The 25,445-nt window shown below is 36.6% G+C and overlaps 1 protein-coding gene across 1 annotated transcript; it reads right to left on the minus strand.

Annotated features, from left to right (window-relative positions):
- Positions 1–346: 346 nt before the first annotated feature.
- SCRN3 (secernin 3) lies at positions 347–24,217 on the minus strand. The gene is made up of 7 exons (XM_007940576.2): positions 24,059–24,217; positions 20,734–20,915; positions 19,245–19,444; positions 17,159–17,371; positions 4,625–4,787; positions 3,143–3,323; positions 347–517 (listed from the first exon to the last, which is right to left on the minus strand). The coding sequence occupies exons 1-7, from the start codon at positions 24,215–24,217 to the stop codon at positions 347–349; spliced, it is 1,269 nt and encodes a 422-aa protein (XP_007938767.1).
- Between the last annotated feature and the right edge of the window lie 1,228 nt (positions 24,218–25,445).

A 25,445-nucleotide genomic window follows, 5' to 3' on the forward strand; every position in this document is an offset into this window, starting at 1 on the left:
TTTATCTATTAAAATTATTTGAGGGCACTATGTAATTACAATAAACACAAATCTATATATTGTTTTAATGCTTCTTCTTTACACATTGAATATTATTAGAAAAAAATATAGTTATTTTGGCTAAAATATAATACAAATCCATTATCTGAAGTAACACATGACTATCCCATGACCTATGTGTCCAGTTCCAATGCCTTCCCAGTATTTCAGCAAGACTATGCATAGTTTTAATATCAAGATACCATTTCGATGCTACTAAAGTATAATCAGGTCTGCTCATACTAGGTGTACAAACTAGGCAAAAGAATCTAAATTTGAGGAAGACTGTTGACCATTTATATGATCACTAAGAATTAATATATGATTCATAAATTCTAATTTCATCTTTTGCACACTGAGAAAAGAGATTAACAACTTTATCCACATCAATATGTTTGTTTTGAATGATTGATTCCATCTCTGTGAATAGTCCTTTCTCCAGTTTCCTCATGTTATCCAACATTGTTTTGGCTTTTTCCTGAAGAATTAAAAAAAATAAATACACATATATACATACATAAGTCTAACCAACTTCCAACCCCCCTCTACAGACAAGGCTTATTTATTCTGGTTTCTACTTCTGGTTTGGTTCCCCTCCTCCTGTTCTATAGACATAAAAGGAATGAAATTTTTTGGGAAAAATGATTGCTCTACAATGAGTTAATATATTAAAACCATTTATTCCTGTTCTTAGTAGAAAAGGCAAGAATGATTATGTAGGATTCATCTATAAGCAAGACCTAAAAGACAAATAACAGGACAATTACAAGTCTGATATTAATTGTATATGGAGGAAAGTTGTTGAAAATTGAGCCTGAGAAATTTTTATGTATTTACATCTTCTATATTTAAAACCAGTATTGTCAGATTAAACAAAGGAAATATAACAGTGATGTTCAAGGGAAAGAACAGCTAAAAGACAAGACATTTTCTCTATGAATTCCTCCCTACTTTAAGAAGAGAGGGAACACAATGTCCATGACTCTTACAGAATGGAGCAATTTTTAAATAGTAGATGAATTAGTAGATGAATTAGTGGGAGGGAGCTCTGGTAGCATAGTGGCTAAGACACTTGCCTGCTAACCAGACGGCTGGCGGTTCAAACCCACCAGCCACTCCTCGGAAGGAAGGTTGGGCAATCCTACTTCCGTAGTGATACTGCCTTGGAAACCCAAGGATGGGTCGCTATGAGTCAGGTTTGACTCGACGGCACACAACAACAACAACAACAGATGAATTAGTGTAATCAGAGTGTAACATCTAGAGTAAAGAGTATATAAGAAAAAAGTTACTAAAAAGTATGCATAATTTTAAAATTTGGAACCATTTATGGAGAAGAACTTCATAGACAAGGGTTCTTAACCTTAACATGGATTTCAATATGTGTAATTTCATGAGGAAATTTTTTTCTGAGGAAATACTGCATTTTATATCAGTGGAGAAAAAATGGATTCTGTCTATAAATGACATTAGACAACTGAATACCACTTTAGAAAATAAAGTTAGAATCATCACTTCATAACATACATAAAAACAAATTCTACATGTATTAAAGAACTAAATTTTTAAAAACTACATATATTATATATACATATAACTACATATAATTTTTAAAACTACTAGAATATAGAAGTTATATTTATTTTGAAGTAAGGTAGACCTTTTGAAGCATGAATTCAAGACGACTTAAGGGAAATCCCTAGCAAAGGTAACTGATGAAACTACTATTAAAAACTTAAATGCCAAAAATAAACAAAAAAAATTTTCAATATAACAAAGGGTTCATATGTGTATATCTCTGCCTCTTTGAGGCAAAGAAAAAACCCACAATCCAAGATCAATGGAAAAACAGGCAAAGAACAAGAACAGGCAAGTCATTTAAGAGGAAATACAAATAACCAATAAACAAACATGAGAGCATTTTCAGTCTCATTAAGAATCAAGCCTCTTCCAAAGACCCAAGATAGTGTCAAAGACAAAAGAACCAAAAGACTCCAGCTCTTTCGACACTTCTTCCTTCAAACCCCATTATTTTCTCACCACTTTTTATTGTCAATCAACATTTAATACTTATTAAATAAAGACTAAGATAGTAACAAGTTTTAAAATTTTATTTCAATATTGCTTTATAAAAAATGTCAATTAACAAACATTTAATCATTCTTTGGCATATAATATATACAAAGCAAGCTACTTAAATTCTCCTAGTTTTAGATTATCAATAGATGTTAATAATAATAATAATACCATCATCATAAAGTAGTTGTGAAGAGTAAATAAAATAATCCATATAAAACAACTATGGTTCTTGGTGTATAGTAAATGCTCAATAAACATTAACTGTTGTTATTATGTTTAATATGCTAAATTTTTCTAAAAGATTCATAACACATTTACCCTTAAACAAAGTCAAGAAATAATACAGTTCTACTATAGTCTGGAAAGGAGCTCTGGTGGCATAGTGGATAAGGCATTTGACTGCTAACCAGAAGGTCAGCAATTCAAACCCACCAGCTGCTCCATAGAAGGAAGATTTACAGCCTCAGAAACCCAATGGGGGTTGCTATGAGTCAGAATCCACTCAATGGCGAGTTTTATACTCTGAAGGACATCTGGTGGTGCAGTGGTTAAGGCATTTGGCTGCTATCCAAAAGGCCAGTGGTTTGAACCTACCAGCCAGTCTACAGGAGAAAGAGAGGGCAGTTTGCTTCTGTAAAGATTTACAGCCTTGAAAACTCCGTGGGGGTTGCTATGTATCAGAATTGACTCCATAGCAGTAAGTTTGGTTTACTGTAGTCTGACATCTAAACTACTGGCGCAGTGCCTAAGGCATATGACTGCTAACCAGAAGGCTAGTGGTTCAAACCCACCAGCCACTCCTTGGAAGGAAGGTTGGGCAATCTACTTCTGTAGTGATACTGCCTCGGAAACCCAAGGAGAGGGGTTGCTATGAGTTTGGGTCCGACTCGACAGCAGTGAATTAGTGAGTTTATTTTTATACAAAAGAAGGAAAGAAAGGTGAAATCGCAAAGTTTAAAATATGGATTGAATTATATTTTAAGCTATTCTTAATGATGTAGCAGAGAATATAATCTAATCATACCTTATCGTTATCTATTACTTCAAATGCCCGTTGATGTTTTTGGTAGAGTGGGTGTCTTCTGTCAGGCCTAACCTTAAAATGTGACTTCTTTTTAACTGGATCTTCTAGTTCAAATGTTGGTGAACTGGTGTCCAATAGTTGTGAAATATTTGGCACAAATATGAAAGGCTTAAAAACAGATCTAGAAGAAAGAAACTTATATTAAGTTGGCATGTTGGGATATATAAAATACTAGGCGTTATTTTAAGTCTTCCAAGATTCTCTTTGGTTAGAAGTTTTTATTAATGATACAACATACTGATTTATTCCTGTCACACCTGTCTTCTCTGGTATACTGGGATCTCCATTGGGGCAGGATGTGACGTTTCATTTCCCATGTCCTGGCACCTTAACAGGATCAGTGAAACAATAGTCCACCTGTTCCTAATGCAAATTCCACATCTGGAGGGTGTCTTGGTGTTTATCTAAGTGCTACTATAACAGAAATACCACAAGTGGATGGCCTTAACAAACAAATTTGTTTTCCCACAGTTTAGGAGACTAGCAGTCTGAATTCAAGGCACTGGCTCTAGGGAAGGCTTTCTCTCTGTCAGCTCTGGAGGAAGGTCCTTGTCTCTCCAGTTTCTGTTTCTTTGTTCCTCAGAGATATCCATGTGGCTTGGCATCTATTTTCTCTCATTTCTGCTGCCTAATCTGTTTCCTTTATATCTTGTAAGAGATTGACTAAAGACACACCGTACGTTAATCCTGCCTCATTAATATTAACAAAGACATCCTATTCCCAAATGGAGTTATAAAACCACAGGCATGGAGGTTAGGATTTACAACACATATTTCTGGAGAACATAATCCAATCTATAACTGACACTGCTAGATAGTAAATAAAAAATAAATTAATTAATTAAAAAGAGTAATTCTCAACGTCAAATAAAGGATTAGGATTTGGGATGAAAATGAGCAGCTGTATTAATCAGGGGGACAGAAATTTCATTCCATTTTCATAACAATAGCTTTAATAATATGAAAGATTGTAACACTAAGACATAGTGAATGTAAAATCATTGCTAAATGTAATTAATATGTATCAAGTTTTGTGATACTAATGACTAGTCACTTAAATCAAGATGGTCAAGATAGTCTTTTTACTAATATTAATCACCTAACATTGTAATATTTGGAACTTGAATTTTAAAAAAACTACCTAATTTTTTTTCTTGACAATGTTAAATATATTTGGAAGAAGAAGATGTAGGATAACTACATATAAGAAGTTATTAACATTTCATCCCATAAAAAAATGAGAGGAGTTATGGCTGTTACGTACATATGAAAATGGCAGACTAAAACCTGAACAGAAAATGCATCCAAAAATTATTATCCTATTTAAGTGACAAAAAGTCAGCCCGGCTAAATCATACACATCCTTAGGGTTCTAGCCCTTCTTCCTGACCCTTTTCTGGTTTATAGTATTTGTGGCTTTACCTTGCAGGATCAGGGGTCCCTGTAAAGAAGTGAATACAAGGAAGACTGGAATCTTGAGGTAAAATAGAAACCATGCTTGCAGTGGTCAGGAATTCTCCTTCCATATTAATACCACTTGGTTTATCTTGGAGTATTTCCATCATTGTTTCAAAAGTTATGTTTCCTAGGAAATAATTTTCAAAATCATAAACACATATACAGATGCACTCACTGCAAATACAAACCACTTTCTCTGCTAATATATATGTAACATAAAATATTGGTCTTGGTATAAATAAGAGACTGACCATAAACAAATCTTGTTATCATAACTGCAATTAGAATCATTCCACTGTCACAAGGAAGATATTTGTAAAAAATACAAAACATGCAATCTCAAAACCATTGCAACAGGTAAAATCTATGTAACGTCTAAAGAAGGAAACTAGTAAGGCAATACATTCATTCCTACTACCCTTACAGAATTTATTAAGGAGTATTTAGTTAGCTAAGGAGCCCTGGTCGTGCAGTGGTTAAGCACTCAGCTGCTAAATATAACTGAAAGGTTGACAGTTCAAACCCAGCAGCCGTTCCATGGAAGAAAGATATGGCAGTCTGCTTCCATAAAGATTTACAGCCTTCAGTCAACCACATGACTGAACTTCTGCCCAGCAATAAAGCTCAGAAGGCAGGAGAGGATAGGAAAGGAGGAGGAAGGGAAATGGTAAGCACAGGGAGGAAGTAGGAAGAGTGCTGTCATTGTGGGGATTGCAATCAGTGTCACAAACAAAATGTGTATGAACTGTTGAATGGAAAACCAATTTGCTCTGTAAACTTTCACTCAAATATCAATTTAAAAAAAAATGATTTACAGTCTTGGGAAAACCCTATAAGATAGCTGTACTCTGTCCTGTAGCACTGCTATGAGTTAGAATCGAGTTGATGGCAATGGGTTATTTACTTAGCAATGAGTCCATGATTTTAATAACTATTATCTGAGTCTATTAATTTTGAAAACCAAATATTAACAGAACATTGTGACTAGTTTCCAATATTATGCAAAATGTTCTTTACAGAATAGCAAATTATTTTTCCTATAATTTCTGTGCCTGACATTAATAATCTTATATGTAAATATGCCGAAGTGGGAATGAAGGAGACAAAACACATTATTGGTTAATACAGTCTGTGCATTCATATTTCTTCTATTGGACTGTTGTAAAAGTTTAAACACCTACTATGTATGATGAAAACAGATGGCATTATATTCTGTTTTCTGCTTTCATACTTAAAAGTTTCCTGTTTAAAATATTTTTTTAGAAAAAAATACAAAAACTAAGGAGAAAAAAAGCTATTTTATCTCTTTAGCAAACACAACATGTTTCTGCAGAGAGCATCAGTGATTCATAACTGGAAGACATTTCCACCAAAAAATTTAAAAAGTCAATTCTGCCTTCAGACAGCTTTGCTCCTTGCTGTGCATATCCATAGTCAAAGCTGGGGTTTAGAACCTAACTATCTTATGACAAGATGAAATAATCTTACCCCTCCCCAAGACTGAGTGAAATAATCTTGCCCCTCCTACTAAGATTGCAGTGGCAGTCCAAAAATAGTCAAGACAGCTTCTCCTCACAGGTCATAACTCTCATCTCCAGAATTTATGACTCTCAATTCCTCTTGCATCAAGTTAAAACACCTTCAATACTAGCCACCACTAACTGGATCCTCCTCTCCTAATTGCCCTCATCTCTGATTTACTCTCTGGTTCCCACCCTACAAATCAAATAAACTTCTATCATTCCTGTTCCTAACTTTAGGCTCTGGCAACTCCACCCTTATGCCCCCACCTCAACCTTTTCTTCTCCATGTATAAGCATTCCTGATCTGTCTATATTGGTCTTAGCTCTGCCATTATATTATAAATTTCAAAGTCAAGGATGAGATTTTTTGCTGTTTATTTCTCATTCATTTAGTAAATATTTATTGAACACCTGTTAGGCATGGTGATATAGATATATAAATACATACATTACATTACACACACACACACACATTGTTCTTTTTCGTTCTGCTGAGTCAATTTCATAGCAACCCCATTTGCTATGAACTGCTGCTCTACAGGGTTTTCAAGGTTGTGACCTTTCAGAAGCAGACTGCCAGGCCTGTCTTCCAGGACACCTATAGGTGGGTTTGAACTGCCAACCTTTCAGCTAGTGGTCAAGTGTTTAACAACTTGAACCACCCAGGGACTTCATATTACACTTGCTGGGCCTCCAGTTATATTAGATGTGAGAACTTTTCTGTGAGTCCCATATGCCTCTCACACTTGTCTATAATTCCCAAACTTGTATCTCTGTTTTTAATCGGGATATTTTCAACTGATTTTCTAGTTCACTATTTTTTTTTCTTCTGCTATATCTAACCTGTTGTCAAAACAAATCTATTAAATTCTTAATTTCAATTATCATATTGTTCAGTTCTATTATTTCCATTTGGTTCTGTTCTCTAGATTCCAGTTCTCTGATGAAATTCTCATCTAAACTTCCATCTAATTTTCTTGAACATATAAAACATAGCAATTTTAAAGTCTGTGTCCAAAAAGCCAATCTAGATAACCTCACGGTTAGTTTCGACTGCCTGCTTTTTGTCTTAATTTTCAGTCATTTATGGTGTTATTTCTTGGCAGGTTTGATCATTTTAATTGAATGCTGGATACTGTAAATGAAATTTTGAAGAGACCCTGCAGATATTTCACTCTGCAGAAGATTCCATTTCCTTCTGGCAAACAAATAGATTATGGGTAGATTACCTCGGTCCAGCTGAGGCTGGTCTGTTTCCTGTCTGTTCTTTCTCCGGCAGCTTAGCCTTTCTGGGATCTCAACAGAAAGCTAGGGATATTTCCTTCTTGGTTGGCCCTCAACTCCCAATTTTTGTCCCTCTGTTCCCATGACACTCCCAAGATCTCTGCTTAGGTTTTTAGGCTCTTAGCAGCTCCTTTCTGCTTAATATCTCAGTGTGTCTTCCTGCATATGTGCTGTTTAGGAGTAAGCAAGTGCCTTAAAGAGCAGTTGCACCATTCAAAGTCAGGCTCTTCTTAAAGTGTGAGAAGTCTTCTCTGCCTCCGGGATCTGGGTCCCTCAAACAATATTGTTTTTTCTTCCAGGTTTTAGAGTTGTTCTTTGGGGCAGTTAGTCTAATACCATCTACTCTTTTATATTTAGAAGCATGGGTCCAGCCCTATGCTTTTAACCACTCCACTATTAAACCTTTTAGTTATTAAATACACGAGTCTCTTGGCATTGAAGTATTGCCAATTTCTTAATAATGAACATGGTAGATCCATAGAACAAGTTTAAAAAAAAATATATATATATATATATATTCTTCCTGCCATCAGATAAGATTTTTTCAGATACTTCATGATGGAATGATTATTAAATTAAAATTAGTTCTAAAGAAATAAAGAACTTTCATTGAACATGGTTGATTGATCACAAATTTTTGTTTCCTCTTTTTCCCAAAACACTACTAGAATGCCACTAAAGGAACAAAACTGAAATAACTCACAAAGACAATGAAAGGGAAGTGTTTCTTCCATGATAAAATGGAAATAATTAAAAACAAAGAAGTTCACAGCAAGTCTGTACCCAAAATGTGCTACGTGACATTTCAAATTAAAATAAAATTGACTTCCACATAAAATAATATTATGGTCTATCCCCACATAATCATGCAACCTATCAACTATTTTAATTTAATAGCAATAGATTTATACTATATTATATAATATAGATTTATACAAGTCTATATTCTCTTACCCAGTTTCCCTCATAATATAGTTGTGACTTCAAGAAAACTAATCTATTAAATTTATAGATAACTTGTTATAGGAGCAAAAAAACAAGCCCACTGCCATGGAGTCAATTCTAATGCATAGCAACCCCCATAGGGTTTCCAAGACTGTAAATCTTTACGGAAGCAGATTGCCCCATCTTCCTCCTGCAGAGCAGCTGGTGGGTTTGAACCACTGACCTTCTGGTTGGCAGCCAAATGCTTTGCCCGCTGCAGCCCCAGAGCTCCTCATAGGAGTAATATCTTCTTTTAATTTTGAAAAACCCAGAAAGGGAAAAAAAAAGGGATGCACCTAAAAACAGCCTTCAGTATTAAAACTAAACAAATTGCCCTGAGATCATCTTTAAACCTTAAACCAAAAATATCCCCTGAAGTCTTCATAAAATCAAACAATAGTTTAGCTTAACTAATTAAAAAAAGGTCTGCCTTCAGCATTATGGTCTTTTACAAACTATCTAAAGAGGATCACATTGACAACAGTAACTTGAAAGCTTAGATAGGAGCCTTAGAAGTCAGTGAGTTGATGTTAATGAGGGAGGAACAATTAAGGAAAGGAGGGTGAGAACAGATGTACAACTCAAAGAACACAATCAATGACACTAAATGGTATTGTAGAAACTATTGAATTGGTGTATGTTTTGCTGTGTATATTCTCAACAACAAAATAAATAAAATTTAGGAAAACAAACTAGACGATAAAGCAAAAGCCTCCCATCCCCATCTGTCAGGCAAATTCCCTCAACACCTAGTGAGATTTTAAAACGATTCAAATCTAAATTCCCATAAATGGCAAGTTTTAATGAAAACAGTGTCAGAACTATAACACTATGTTAATGCAAGTATTATGAAAATGTTTTCTGTATTCAAAGCCTACAATTCTCAAAATGAAAGGAGGATTTACATGATCACTTGAATAGGGAAGCTATAAGTAATCCACTAGCAAGCATTGAATAAGTACTAAGACTGCAGTGGCAGGGTTCAGTAAAATGAATGCAAACCACAGGGTACAATTTCATTGCAATTTAAACTAGTTATTTAAAATACATGAGGGAATATAGATACCATTTGGATATACATGCAACAGTTAATAGCTATCAGGTAGGGAGAGTTGGAAAGAAGAGAGGTAGGCTCTGACATCTAGAAAAATCATAGGAAAAATTAACCATAATGTACTAGTAGACAATTTTCTATGAAAGTATTAGAAACACATTTATTCTTTTGACAAAGCTCAGAAAGCTGGATGAACTCTATTTCATACTTGGGAAAAAATAAGTTTCAGGTCAGATGCATCTATTATTATATGTGCATTTCAAATCTACATTGTTATTTTGTCATTAAATGTAACAGAACTAATTATTACTAAGCAGTGACTAATTAATTTATAATTATTTTAATCTATTTTTCTTCCTTTTGTCCAATTACCCTAAACTTTAGGATTCTTGACATTTTCCTCTCAACTTAATTGGGCATTGTTTTCCATTTTGTAAGAATACCTACTAATTTTATTTCCTGAGCCTTTAAGTTTATTGCCAGAAAAAACTCACAACAGTGATCTTTGTTAAACTTTCTACAAATTATAATTCAATTCAATTAACAATCCTTTGTTAATTTATTCAACACTTAATAGGTGTATATAACAGAAGAATCACATCCCTTAACAGTAAAACTAAACTAGCCTCAGTATAAAGGCTACTCTAAAACTACCACAGAAAAGGTTTAAGACTTGTGATGTAAATGGATCATAAGTGCTAACTTGACTAAACTAGGACAAAAATGGAGTTGCTTGTGCTGAGCTCGCAGCAGCAAACGGAAACCTTTTCCATTTCAGGGAAATGTCTAGTTTTCCCAGGAGCCAAAATCCAAGTCAATCACTTGACTTTCCCAGACAAGGAAACCTAACCTAGCTGATCAGGTCTGTCTGCCATTACAAAAGCCTTTCTGCCTGTATCTCACTTTAGCAATCTTGTCCAACTTTTAGACCAGAGGTTCTCTCGTTCATGAACTGTAAGATAAAGCTTATGAGTTCATATGCAAATTTAATATTGTGAAAATTCTATTATTAACACAAATAAGTAACTTAACTAACTGCAAGAACAAAGTCAAACACTTTTTAAAGGAATAAAACAAAACCCAACACTCAACAACATAAAATTCATGTCTACTATCCAATAAAAAATTTAGACCAAATATGTAAATAAGTAGGAAAATGGGACCTGAAGCCAGAAGAAAATTGGGTCGTAGACATGGACCAAGAAATGACAGAGATAATGGAGTTACCAGACAAAGATACTAAAGCAGCTATTACAAACATGCTGAATATGCTCAAGGATTTAAAGGAAAACTTGAATAAGGGGAGAAATGGAAGATATATAAAAAGAATGAAATGGAACTTGCATAGAAAAAAGTACAATATCTGAAATGAAAATATTACTAGATGAGATTAATAGCAAATTAAATAATGTAGAAGAAAAGATTGGTGAACTTAAAGACAGACCATAACAATGATCTATGAAACTAACAGTAGAATCTACTCACAGTAGATGTAAAAACTACACCCCTTCATTTGAATGCCCATGTAATTTAAATATTTTCAAAGGCAATTACATGTAGAATCATTATGGTAGATTTCTCATCCATATTTGTCGTATCTAATATCGATAGTGGGTGTAGGGACACAGGCATGCTAAAAGGCTATGTGATTTACTGGCTCCAAACCAGTGTTTTTTGTTTTTTGTTTTTTTTTCTCAACACAATCCAACTAGCACCAGTTCAGCCCACTAAATATACGTGATTCAGAGTTCAATCTCTCAAGATATTGTGTTGAACCATAGCCTGGGGCAGCAAGCAGCTAAATTCCAGGCTAGAGATCTGAACAGGGAGCAGAGTAGCATTTTTCATTCTCTTCTTAGTGCTGGTAAGGAGTTTAGTTCCTGCAATGGATCGCTGACATAGACACCTACCCTATCATGGATGTTAAAACTCTGCTTTTTAAGGTGTGATCCAGAATTGCCCCCGACAAGTAAAGGAAGAGGACTGGGTAGAGAGGTAGGAGATAACTTCAAATCTTGCTAAAATAGAGGTCTACTTTTTCTTTTTTTTTTGGTGCCTGGTGATTTCTCCTTCTTGTATTTGACCTTAATTATATATGTCTTTAATGTTTAAATATTTTACTCAGCATTTCTAGGGTTTTGGAGTGGAAGGGGATAATTGTTAAACCTGCAATTTGTCTTCTTGACCAGGAGTTCTAGATATAACTTTCATAACAAGAAAATTATAAAATATCCAAAAATAAATAAAAGCAGCAGCAATAGTTAAAGATGCTTGTCTCTGTATTCCAATGAATTCTTAGAAGAAAATTCATCCTAATGTGGCTTTAAATATACTAATAGGAACTAAAAAGGATCTGAAGACTGAGAATCTAAACTTGTCCTTCAAAAAGAATCACTGTTGTTAGGTGCCATCAAGTCAGCTCTGACTCATAGCAACTCTGTGTAAAACAAAACTAAACCATTGGTTCTTGATCATATGCCACTTCCTGAAATATCTGAACATCAACCAATTCTTTTTTGTACAGTGACTCTGTATATTCCTTCCATATTCTTTTGATGCTCCCTGCATCGTTCAATATTTTCCCCACAGAATCTTTCAGTATAGTAACTCGAGGCTTGAATTTTTTCCTGAGATCTTTCAGCTTGAGAAATGCTGAGCATGTTCTTCCTTTTTGGTTTTCGAATTCCAGGTCTTTGCACATTCCATTATAATAATTGACTTTGTCTTCTCGAGCTGCTCTTTGACATCTCCTATTCAGCTCTTTTATCTTGTCATTTCTTCCATTTGCTTTAGCTACTCTCCATTCAAAAGCAAGTTTCAGAGTCTCTTCTGACATCCATTTTGGTTTTCTCTTCCTTTCCTGTCTACTTAATGACCTTTTGCTTTCTTCATGTATGACGTTCTTGATATCATCCCACAACTCGTCTGGTTTTTGGTCATTAGTGTTCAATACATCAAATCTATTCCTCAGATAGTCTCTAAATTCAGGTGGGATATAATCAAGGTCATATTTTGGCTCTCTTGGACTAGTTTTAGTTTTCTTCAGCTTCACCTTGAACTTTTTCATACAACCAACTCCTGGCCTTGTTTTGGCTGAAGATATGGAGCTTCTCCATCACCTCTTTCCACAGATGTAGTCAATGTGATTCCCATGTATTCTATTCTATCTGGTGAGGCTCACATGTATATCCACCATTTATGTTGTTGAAAAAAGGCATTTGCAATAAATAACTCCTTGGTCTTGCAAAATTCTATCATGTGATCTCTGGTGTCATTTCTATCATCAAGGCCATATTTTCCAGCTACTGGGGATTCTTCTTTCTTTCTAATTTTTACATTCCAATCACCAGTAATAATCAATACATCGTGATTGCATGTTTGGTCAATTTCACACGGTAGAAGTTGGTAAAAATCTTCAGTTTCTCCATCTTTGGCTTTGGTGGTTGGCACATAAATTTTAATAATAGTCATATTAACTGGTCTTCCCTGTAGGCATATGGATATTATCCTATCACTGACAGCACTGTACTTTAGGATAGGTTGTGTTAGGCTGGGTTCTCTAGAGAAACAAAACCAGTAAAGCTTATATAGGGAGAGAAAGAGAAATTTATCTTAGGAAAATGGCTCACACACTTATAGAAGCTGGCAAGTCCCAAGTTCTTGGATTAAACGTCAAGCTGGAGGCTTTTCCTGACTCTCGCAGCTGCAGGGGCTGAGGAGCTCAAGGTTGGCAGCAGGAAGTACACTGGCTGTTGACTCCAACGAATGACGAATCCAAGATCTCCAGGCTGAATGGTGGATTGTTCACTCATGGACAGTTGTAGGCAGCACAACAGAATCCTGATCCACAGAAGAAGAGAGTCTTTTTTCCCAGGATGTCCACAAATATACTGGAAGCAGGCCACACCCCTAGGGAAACTCCCCCTTCAATGGATTGGCTGCTCAAAACATATACATCTGATCCCATCATAGGAACAACCCACATCACAGTTGCTCAAACCACACAGAATCGTGGTCCAGCCAAGTTGACTCACAGCTCCAACCATCACATTGGACTTGAAATGTTTTTTTGTGATGATTAATGCCAGGCCATTCCTCTTCAGTTTTTCATTTCCAGCATAGTAGATCATATGATTGATTCAGAATGGCCAAAGCCAATCCATTTCAGCTCACTAAGCCCTAGGACATCGATCTTCATGTGTTCCATTTCATTTTTGACAACTTCCAATTTTCCTACATTCATATTTCATACATTCCATTTGTGATTATTGAGGCTATTAAAATGTTTGCACCTGTTTCTTCCTATTCTGAGTGATGCCTCATCAGCAAAAGGAGGTCCTAAAAGCTTCACTCCATGCACGTCATTAAGGTCTACTCCACTTTGAGGAGGCAGCTCTTCCCCCGTCGTAGTTTGAGCGCCTTCTGAACTGAGAGGCTCATCTTCTGGCACTTCAATGTTTCACTGCTATTCATAAGGTTTTCACTGCCCAATTGTTTGAAAAGTGGATGGCCCTATTCTTCTTCCCAGTCTTTCTTAGTCTGGAAGCTCTGCTGAAACCTGTCCACCATGGATGACCCTGCTGGCATTTGAAATACCAGTGGCATAGCCTCTAGCCTCACAGCAACACACAAGCAACCACGACAAACTGACAGGCAAGTGGTGGGAAAGAATCATTGTCCTCTCACAATTGTAAACCACTTCACTCACCTCAAAAATAGCTTACAATATCACACTGCTTTCAGTTTTAATAAAAGTATACCCTTGTAAAAAAAAAAAAATTCCAAGTATTACATTATGTAAAGCATAAAGAGTTCTCTAACCCATGACACTAAAGGTTATCTTGTTAAATGTTATTACAAATCTATGCACTGTAACTAATAAATAATCTTTAGCTATGCTATAAACTAAACTTTAAAAGTAATTTTCTTGTTTGTAGATGAGTAGGCCAACTGAAACCAGAAAGGCTGGTTTCATTACTCATTAACTGTCACTTAAAACTTATTCTTTCAGTAAACAATTAATAAATACATCCTGCCTTCAAAATTAATGAGCATATCTTGTTTTCAGGGAGCTCTGGTAGGATAGTGCCTAAGGCACTTGACTGCTAACCAGAAGGCTGGCAGTTCAAACCCACCAGCCACTCCTTGGAAGGAAGATGGGGCAGTCTACTTCTGTAGTGATAATGCCTCGGAAACCCAAGGAGGGGTCACTATGAGTCAGGTCCGACTCGATGGCACATAACAACAACATATTGTTTTCAAGATTAATGAACATATCCCTAGCCGATTATTGTAATTGCTGTCAATAAGTTGTATACCTGTAAAAAGGTGAACTGGCAAAAAAAACTGTATGACAGATAGTATTTACAAAAATGGCACATACAGAAAAAGAGCAGCTGCTGAGGCTGCTTATGTACAACCAAAAGCCTTATGGGATCTGATTCGGAGGGTTAGGGTCATGGTTTCACAGCACATCCCAGTTAATTGACTTAATAACATGTTTTAGCTTCTATTCCACCTCCTAGTTCATTGCATAGTGTGTAGGGTCCTGAAAGCCTGCAAGGCACAATAACTGGTCCCTATTCTCCTAAAATAACAGAGGAAGAAAAAGAGTCAGGAATTGGAGGAAGATAATGGAATATGTGGTTATCTCCATGAACAAATGCCTTCTATGCCATGAGAGCAGAATTGGATGGTGCCTGGCTACCATTACTGAACATTTTGATCAAAGATTCCATAGAATAATCAGACCAAAAGGGGGAAAATGCAGAACAGAATTTCATATTCTCATGGACTCCAGACTTCCTGAACCTGAACTTCTTGAACTCCTGAAATTATTGCCCAGAGATAATCTTTAAACCTTAAACCAAAAATATCCTCTGAAGTCTTCTTAAAACCAAAAATTAATCTAGTTTCAGCTACCACTGTAAGCCACTCAGAAACGGATAGAGTGGGGAAAAAAAGATAAAGCAAAATTCAAAATCATAAAAAAAAGACCAAGCTTACTGGTCTGATAGGGACTGGTGAAATCCCCAAGCCTATGGCCCCTAGTCACCCTTTAGGCCTGGAATTGGGCTCATTCCTATGGCTTCTAGCCAAACAACAGACAGGCATACAGGTGAACATTTACACCAGGTAGGTATGCTCCCCTTATAACAATCAACCATGGGAGGTCAGAAGGGCAGTATTTGCACAGGGAAACAGCTGAGAGGGCAGGAATACATAGGAAAGAAGGACAGAGAGAAAACATAACCACAGGGAGGAAGTGGGAAGAGAGCTGTTACATTATGGGGATTGCAATCAATGGCATGAAACAAAATGTATGAACTGTCATATGAAAAATTTACCTCTGTAAACTTTCACCCAAATCACAATAAAATAATAAAAAAAATTAATCTAGCTTAACTATTTTGGTTTTTAACTAGTGAAAAGGGTCTGCCTTGAGCATTATACACTTTTACCAAAAACCAAACACTGTGATCAAATCAATTCCAACTCATAAAGACCTGCATTGGGTTTCTGAGGCTGTAAATCTTTATGGAAGTAGATTGCCCCATCTTCCTTGTGCAGAGCCATGGGTAGGATTGAATTGCTGACCTAATTAGCAGACAAATCCCTTATCCACTATGCCACCAGAGCTCCTTTACACACTTTTAAGAACTATCTATATGGGATCAAATTGATGACCGCAACTTGAAAGATTAGATATGGACCTTAGGGAACAGTGAATTTATGTTAATGGGGAGAAACAACTCACAAAATAAGGGTAACAGTGGTCACATAGCTTGAAGAATATAATCACTGTCACTAAATGATACGTGTGGGAGCTCTGGTAGCATAGTGGCTAAAGCACTTGACTGCTAACCAGAAGGCTGGCAGTTCAAACCCACCAGACACTCCTCGGAAGGAAGGTTGGGCAATCCTACTTCCGTAGTGATACTGCCTCAGAAACCCAAGGAGGGGTCGCTATGAGTCGGGGCCGACTCGACGGCACATAACAACAACAACAACAAAATGATAAGTGTACAAAACTGAATTGGTGTTATGTTTTACTGTGTATAATCTAAACAACAAAATAAACAAAAATTTTTTAAAAAGATTAATGACCATATCATGTTTTCAAAACTTGAGGAGTCTTTTCACCAAGCTCACTGATCTTGTGACTATCTTGTAACTTTAGCAAAGTCACATAAATGTCAACTAACAAGATATTTCATTCAAAGTTCCTGATAACTTTAAGAGCTCTAACTACTCGGAACACTTTTACTCAGTAAATGATGTGTTGCTTAACTGCAATCTGGCTATCAAACCTGCATAGCAATCTGCTAATGGTGTCCAGAGCCGTTTATTTCTCGACACCTTTACTAAGTATGAAGGAGCTCTGGTGTTGTAGTGGATAAGGCATTTGGCTGCTAACCAAAAAGTCAGTGGTTCAAACCCACCAGCTGCTCCGCAGAAGACAGATGGGGCAGTCTGCTTCCATAAAGATTTACAGCCTTGGAAACGCAATGGGAGTTGCTATCAACTCGATGACAGTTGAGTTTGGTTTTGGCTTGGTTACTTAGCATGATTCCTTACTATACATTTTATCATTCTCACATTATATCCAGATAAAATGTAATTTTTGATTCTGATATCAAAGGACAAAATTACCTTTATGTTTACTCAGAAGCTTGTAGCCCTCACAGTATCTGCTTGATAAAGTCAACATCTTGGCTGTGTCAAGATATGAATATGTTGCAGCAAAATCAAACTCCTTTTTACCATCCCACCAACCTTTCTGCTTAGCATAGTTTTTCAAGTCCAGGTGCTCTCGATCAATCTTGGTTGTTATAGAAAGCTGATTAGAAATATTACGAACTCCCTCTATTTTCAAAGAAGAAAAAGAAGAGAAGAAAGATGGTATTTAATATGAGGTATCTCTCTGTACCTGTGATTCTTAATTACAATTTAAATAAAGACTTCTAACTTTTGTGCCATGTGCATGTATTACATATTCAAGATGATAAATGAATTACTTTAAACTTTTTAAGATAATTAAAGATTCACATGCAGTTGTAAGAAGTAATGCAGGGCAATCCTTACACCCTTTATTCAGTTTTTCTTAATGGTAACATCTGGTAGCAATATAGTATAATATCACAATAAGGACACTAGTGTTGATACAGTCAAGATATAGAGTATTTCCATCACCACAAGAATCCCTCATGAACACATATGCATACATACATATTCTATTTCTCCAGAGAATCCCGCCTAATATACTATGTAGTAGATAATTCTGTCATTTAAAATTTTTGTTCTTGGGATCATTTAGTAATAGGAAGAGAAACCAGGTGGCAAGTTTAATCTAAAACTGGATAATCAGAACCAATGAAGGTGTTCATTTTGGATGGCTAGGTGCCACTCTTCTGCAACAGAATACATTTACTTATTTCTCTCTTGTATGTGGCACATCTAATAAAATAAGAAGTGCTCAATGGTACAATCAAATGGTACAATGGCCAATTATTATAATAAGAAAAACAATCCAAGTTCAGTTTTATTTATTAGTAAACATACATGCAAAATAAAAACTAAATTTCCATGAAAATAATTGGCAAAGCGCTATTTTGAAAAACAACATCCAAATCCTCCGAAGTGCAATGCCATCTCCCTGAAGCCTCTCTGAAACCCTCCAGCTCGTAACGACCTTTCCTTTCTCTAAGTGTTCTCTGTGTCTGTGTGTCAGAATCGCTCATGTACCATTTAACGTTCCCTATGTTAGGAGCTCTGGTGGCATAGTGCTTAAGGCATTTGACTGCTAGCTGGAAGCTAGCAGTTCAAACCCACCAGCCACTCCTTAGAAGAAAGATGGGGCAATCTACTTCTGTAGTGATACTGCCTCAGAAACCCAAGGAAGGGTCACTATGAGTCGGATCCAACTCCATGGCAGTGAATTATATAGATCTTACCTCTCTAGTAAGCTAGGAGATGGAGGACACAAGTATGTGAGTAGCATTTGATTATGCTTGAATACCAGGCTGTGCTCTGGTGTAAAGAGCACTGGACTAAGCAAATCCGCTTTGTAAAATTTCACCTAAATCACAATAAAAATTAAAAAAAAAAAAAAAAAAGAGAGAGTCAGCATTGAAAGACTTAAATTTCAAGTCTTTCACTCACTTGCTTTGAGTAAGTCACTTTACATCTCTGGATTTCCTCATTTGAAAAAACAAAAGAAACAATGAAAAAAAAAAGCATTCTAAAACTGTAATTGTGTTCTTTTACTCAATGATATTAAAATTTTATGTTTTAATTTATATACAGTAAAAAGCTACTGTATCAACATATCCTTTCCTACCCCAGTGCACAGACTCTAGTGTACCAATCCACCACCCTTTCCACATCTCTCTACCTACACATGATAAAATTTTAGAGTTCAGCCCAAAGTGAAAAGAAGAAATGCTAAGGACTTATCACAAAGTGAAAAAGCACTCGCAAACAGCCACTTTCTGCTACACAGAAAGCATATACAGCTTATACAAAATCAGCCCTCTCAGTGATAACTCCACCTTTTTCCCTCTTTCAAAAATGTTCTCCAAATGTTCTTTCACGATATGCTCTTCTTTCATTTCCCCTGAAGTTCAAGCCTTCATTGCACTGGATTATTAATCTTGAAAAACAATTAAATGCAGTGTTTTCAATTACTGGAATATTTTATTATTGTAAAGCAAATTAAATCACAAAAAGTTATCCATACCTTGTACCTTTTCTGCTGCCCAGTACTTTCCTGCAGTCTCCAAAATCCAGGCTTCATTCCTATCAGCTATCAGGAAACTGTTGTGATAACTAAATTCCGTACTACCTTCTGCACAATTTCCACCCTGGCCATATTTTTCTAACAAATCAACAATGACATTGAGGGCTTTTTCAGCTGTATCAGCTCTTTCAAGGCCAAGTCTAAAATTTAAAGAAAGTGCTCAGATTAAAATAAATCTCCATTATTTTATCAAATAATTTCATGCTCAGGAGATTCTGTGCTTATATTCAAAGTAAACTTCTTTCAGATTAACAGATAAAACTGAAATATAATTACTAAACTTTTCCTTGTAAAGTCAGTAAGAAATCATGAAAAACAACATTTTGGGAGTCAAACTATGTTCAAATTCCAACTCTGTAATATACTGGCAAGTTATTTTATCTCTGAACTTGTAAAATAAGGATAATAATATATACACCCCAGAAGGTTATTGTGATAATTAGTTAAGCTAATATATGATAAAGTACATTAGGTACTGTCACTGAATCCTAATTTCTAACCCCTTCCCTTCTCCCAGTGTATGACATTTTAGAGTCTGGAAACTGCATGCATGTACTTTGGACATAAATTTCATGTGGCGAATTGCTTGATGTGGCCCTTCTAGCCACTGTCCTCCATTCGGTAATGTATTGTAAATCCCATTATCCATGCCTGTTTGGGGTGGTGTGGTAGTTAAGATCAGGTTATCAACTTGGCTGAGCAGCTGGTAGTAGTCATTCCCTATAATGACTCGCAATCAATCGACTCTGTGATGGGATTTGCCTTGAGCTGTTGATTGTTAACGCCATCCACTTAGGTTATTTCTGTTGGGGCAACACAGGTGGAATGTATCTTGAGTCCTGGGTTGCTGGAAGGTATAATTCAAATCACCACCCTTAGCTTCTTTGAGGGTATACCTACGAATCTCCTGGGAAGGTTCGCCCTCCTTTTGCTCTGGCTTTGTGTCTTGGATCATCCTCATCTCACCCCTGGATTTGGGACAGCAGCCGTCATCTGATCTGCTGATCGAGGTTCATCAGACCCCGAGAATTGGGAGGATCCTCCAGACCTACTCAGGGACCTGGGACTCGCCAGCTGCCAGCCTCTACCACCACTATGTGAGACGAACCCTTCGGTGTCTGTGAGTTCTGTGAGGCATTACAGTGAAATACAGAACCCTAAGACTGGGGAGATTACTGGGAGGAGGAGAAGGAGTTAATGTCTGAAATGATGGAGTGGTACGGTAACTTGGACATTTGGGACATCTTTAACCTCCACCTCATGGGGACCGGCCTTGTGCTGATCTTTTTGAGAGAAATTGTTCAAGCACTATAAAGTACCAAAAAAACAAAGAAAAATAAAAAATTGGAAAATAAAACATGTAAAAGTTACATCAAAATTTTAAATTTAGACAAGTTCTGTAGTGCAAAAGTAATAATAGAAAAGTAACCTGACAAGGTCCATGCCCAGTAGTGCCTCTTTATCACAGACTTCTTCTCTTCCCCATACAGCTTCATTCCCAATGCAAACTCCATGCTCATTGGCTCCCATTTCTGCCCCCCACAACCAAGCTGGGCGACTAAGGATAACAGCATAAGTCTCAGGAACTTGATCAATTTCTATATAGGTACACTGTAAAGAAAGTTACAGCAACAACCACAAACAAAAAAGAATGAAAAAACAAAATCTAGGATTTAAAAAAAAAATCAGAAAACATAACCATTATGAAAAATGTAAATGAAATATAACCAAATTGAAAATTTTAATAATAAAGAAGGCATTACCCTCAAAACATATTAAGAATTGATCCTAAAGCATTTAATCATTCAAGTATTTGCTGATCATCTCAAATTATAAAGCACTCTGCTAAGAGATATATTTGTTACAAAGATAAATCAAATACAGATCTCACTTTCAATAAACTAAGACTTGCATATTAACCAAGATACAACTAAAGTATGAGGGCCACAAAGAGAAGAAATAATAGATTAGGTGGTATGGAAGCTCAGAAGAAAGAGAGATGATGTTTAGTTGTGAAATCTTGAAAAATTTTATACAGGAAGATGTATGTAAGTTGAAGCTTATGAAAGCAGTTCTCAACCTTGGTGTCCAATGTTTCTTGGTTAGTGTTGTAAGTATACATATTGTTGTTGTTATGTGCCCTTGAGTCAGACTTGACTCATAGCGACCCCTCCTTGGGTTTCCGAGCCAGTATCACTACGGAAGTAGATTGCTCAACCTTCCTTTCAAGGAGTGGCTGGTGGGTTTGAACTGCCAGCCTTCTGGTTAGCAGTGAAATGCCTTAGGCACTACGCTACCAGAGCTCCTATAAATATACATATGGTCCCTTAAATACAAGAGTATTACCATAGAAGCCCATGTCACATGTGGAAGTCGCCTAGCAGGTAGGTACAGAGCAGCAAAAAGAATGAGAACCTGGCTTACGAGATAGGCTAGATTTAAATATGAATATATTAATTGGGAATGGTGTTCCAGATTAATAAACAGTCTCAGAGAAGGAAAAAAGTATGGCCTAATATCCACAAAACATCTAATATATATTTTAATATTAGAATATCAATAAAATAAAATCCAAAAAGTACATCACTTAGTAATAAAAACATATGAAACTTTCACTTTAAGTTCTACATTACAAGAGTTTTGTTTTTTTTTGTTTTTTTTTAATGAGATTACCTTAACCAGCTGCCGTAGAGTCAGGTCTGACTCATAGCGACCCCTCCTTGGGTTTCCGAGGCAGTATCACTACACAAGTAGATTGCCTAGCCTTCCTTCCGGGGAGTGGCTGGTGGGTTTGAACCACCAGCTTGCTGGTTAGCAGTCAGATGTCTTAGGTACCTTAAAGCTAGCTTCCTTTAATCAATCTGTATATTACCAAATAACTACATAAAATGCACATTGAAAGTGTTATCACTGGGCCTAATAAACTTTTTTTTTTTTTTTTTTTAGGAGCTCTGGTAGCATAGTGGCTAAAGCACTTGACTGCTAACCAGAAGGCTGGTGGTTCAAACCCACCAGCCACTCCTCGGAAGGAAGGTTGGGCAATCCTACTTCCATAGTGATACTGCCTCGGAAACCCAAGGAGGGGTCGCTATGAGTCGGGGCCGACTCGACGGCACATAACAACAACAACAACACTAAACTTTTTTTGACGTGTCATAAATTTGCCATTCCCAGAGTCTGGCATGACTTCCTATTCTACAACCATCAGAATCCTTTATGTTCATCAAACTCCAGTTGAAATACCATCTTTTAATGAAAACTTCCTTGATCTAAACTCTGAATTAATTGCCATTTCTTCTCTGATCAGGAAGCTCTGGTGGTGCAGTGGGTAAGGCATTTGGCTCCTAACCAAAAGGTCAGTAGTTAGAACCCATCAGCCACTCCGTGGGAGAAAGATGAGGCAATCTGCTTCTGTAAAGATCTGAGGCTTTGGAAACCTTATAGGGCAGTTCTGCTCTGTCCTACAGGGTCACTCAGAGTTGGAATTGACTTGATGGCTGTGGGTTTGGTTTGATTTTTCCTCTGCTCTCACAGCATATGGCTCTTAAATTTAACATCAAAGCTAAAAGAATCAGCTGGACATATTGTTAAACTATAGATTCTGATTCAGTATATCTTGGCTGAAATGCAAATTCTCAGCAGGGGGTCAAACCAGAATGAACCCCTTCGAAGCCCTGTGAAAGACAGAGTGCTAATCTTGACCATCTACCCCACTGCCATCGAATCAATTCCAATTCATAACGACCCTACAGAACAAAGTAGAACTCCACAGGGTTTACATGGTTGTAATCTTTTTGGAGGCAGACTGCCTCATCTTTCTCCTGAAGAATGGTTGGTTGGTTCCAACCACCATCCTTTATGGTTAGGAGCTGAATGCTTTAACCACTGTGCCACCAGAGCTCCCCCTAGTCTTGACCCAAAAAACAAACCAAATGCAGTGCCATCAAGTCAATTCCAACTCATAGTGACCTTATAGGACAGACTGGAAATGACCCATAGGGTTTCCAAAGTGATAAATATTTATGGATGGAGACTGTCTCATCTTTCTCCCGAAGAATGGCTGGTGGGTTCGAACTGCTGACCTTTATGGTTAGGAACTGAATGCTTTAACAACTGCTTACCAGAGCTCCTTCTAGTCTTGACAGACAGCTTTAAATCTCTTGCCCTATCTAACATGTATGCATATAGAAAATATTCAAATATTTTATGAAAGAATTAATATTATTATTACTGTTACCATTTTAGTTTCCTCCAAAACACAGAAATAAAAGACCAGAAAGCTTTTTGATTCAAATTATTTTTCTAATTTAAATTCTTGACTTTTTAACTTCTATACTCTCTGCCAGTGAGGTGTTGGTGGTTCAGTGGAGAAATTCTCACCTTCCATGAAGGAGACCCAGGTTTGCTTTCCAGCCAATGTACCTGATAATGCGGTTGTTACTTATCTGTCAGTTAAGATTTGCATGCTGCAACAATGCTGAATAGGTGTCAGCAGAGCTGCCAGACTAAGATGAACTAGGAAGAAAGGTCTGGCAATCTGCTTCCGAAAATCAGCCAACAGAAACCCTATGGAGCACAGCAGATCACGGGGATGGGCGCAGGACCAGGCGGCATTTCATCGCGTTTTGCATGGAGTTGCCAGCGGTCAGGGGGCAACTTGAAAGCAGTTAACAAGTCTCTGCCAACTAGCTAGCTAATGACAGAAATAACTGTTTCAAGAAACACACTGCTAACAAAACATGTATTTCACTTACCTTAAGCTGTTTTCCCAGGTTATCATGAACTGCAGCAGGAAAATAGACTACCTCTTGTACTTCATCACAGAGTCGATCTGAATTTTTTCCAAAAATAATCCTGTTATCTACTGTTGCTGGAGGTAATGCCACGAAGGTGTCACAGGAATAAGGTTCCATGTTGCTTTTTTTTCAAAACTAAAAATCATACAGAAGTTTCAAAATAAAAAGATTTTTAAGATACACAAAACAAAGAGTTTTACTTGGTTACTAAGGAATATTACTACCATATCCAATAAAGGGTGCTTATACAAATTTTTAACTTTACATACTGTAGTACAAAAATCAGTTAGAAAATAGCTTGGGAATGCATCTTGCACTCAAATAATCAATCACAAAATGGCAATGAGAAGTACCTTCTCCTACTCTATAGGTCAAATTTATCCTCTAAGATCTTTCTCTCTTGCAGTCTTGCCTGACTCTTTTACTAGTTCCCCTTTTGCCCAGAAACACTGCAGAAGAAAAGGCCTGGTGAACTGTTGCCATAAAGATTTTTTTTCAAAGCCCACTGCCATAGTCAATTCCAATTCAGTGACCCTAAAGGACAGAGTAGACCCACCCCATAAAGTTTCCAAGGCTGTAATCTTTATGGAGCAGCCAAACCACCAACCTTTCTGTTAGCAGACAAGCACTTAACCTCTGCACCACCAGGGCTCCCTGTAAAGATTACAGCCAAGAAAACCCTACAGAGCAGTTCTACTCTGTAACACATGGGGTCCCCATGAGTCAGCATTGACTCAACAGCAATCAGTTTGGTTTAGGGTTTGATACCTCGCTCTAGGTTGGGAAGACTGTATTCTACGACATTTGTGTACATATGTGAGTACTGGACAGTAAGATCCTTGAAACCTGGGAGTGTATCTTATTTGTCTTTATATTTTCACTGCTGGAATTTGTTAGGAAAAAATCTTACATACTCAGTATTTCCTCAAAGGTAGGAAGGAGGAATCTTCTTTGAGCTGGAAAAGAATATAGCTTATAATACTGGTAAGACTGAAATTCTGACCAGACTCACTGAGTCAGACAACTATAAAGATGTCAATAAAATTCCAAATTGTTGGTATTTCTAGGAGAAAGTTTATATACAGAATTTCTAAGCTTTGTATAATTTAATATCTATTGTTTTTATTTAAAATGCAGAAAACTGTAAATCCTAAATTTTAGTAGAACACTTAAGTGTCCCACACTTTTAATTTTGCTTCCAGAGTGGGCAAATTGTTTCAGAGCTTCCTTCTTCCCATTATCTTATAATCCTCAAACCTGGGAATGACAGATCCTACCAATATTTTTTTTTTTAACCAATATTTAAAAAAATTTAAATCTGATACATGTTTCATTAAAAGAAAAG

Source organism: Orycteropus afer, unplaced genomic scaffold, assembly GCF_000298275.1.
Source record: "Orycteropus afer afer isolate SDZICR_OR568_19922 unplaced genomic scaffold, OryAfe1.0 scaffold00001, whole genome shotgun sequence".
NCBI classification, from domain to species: domain Eukaryota; kingdom Metazoa; phylum Chordata; class Mammalia; order Tubulidentata; family Orycteropodidae; genus Orycteropus; species Orycteropus afer.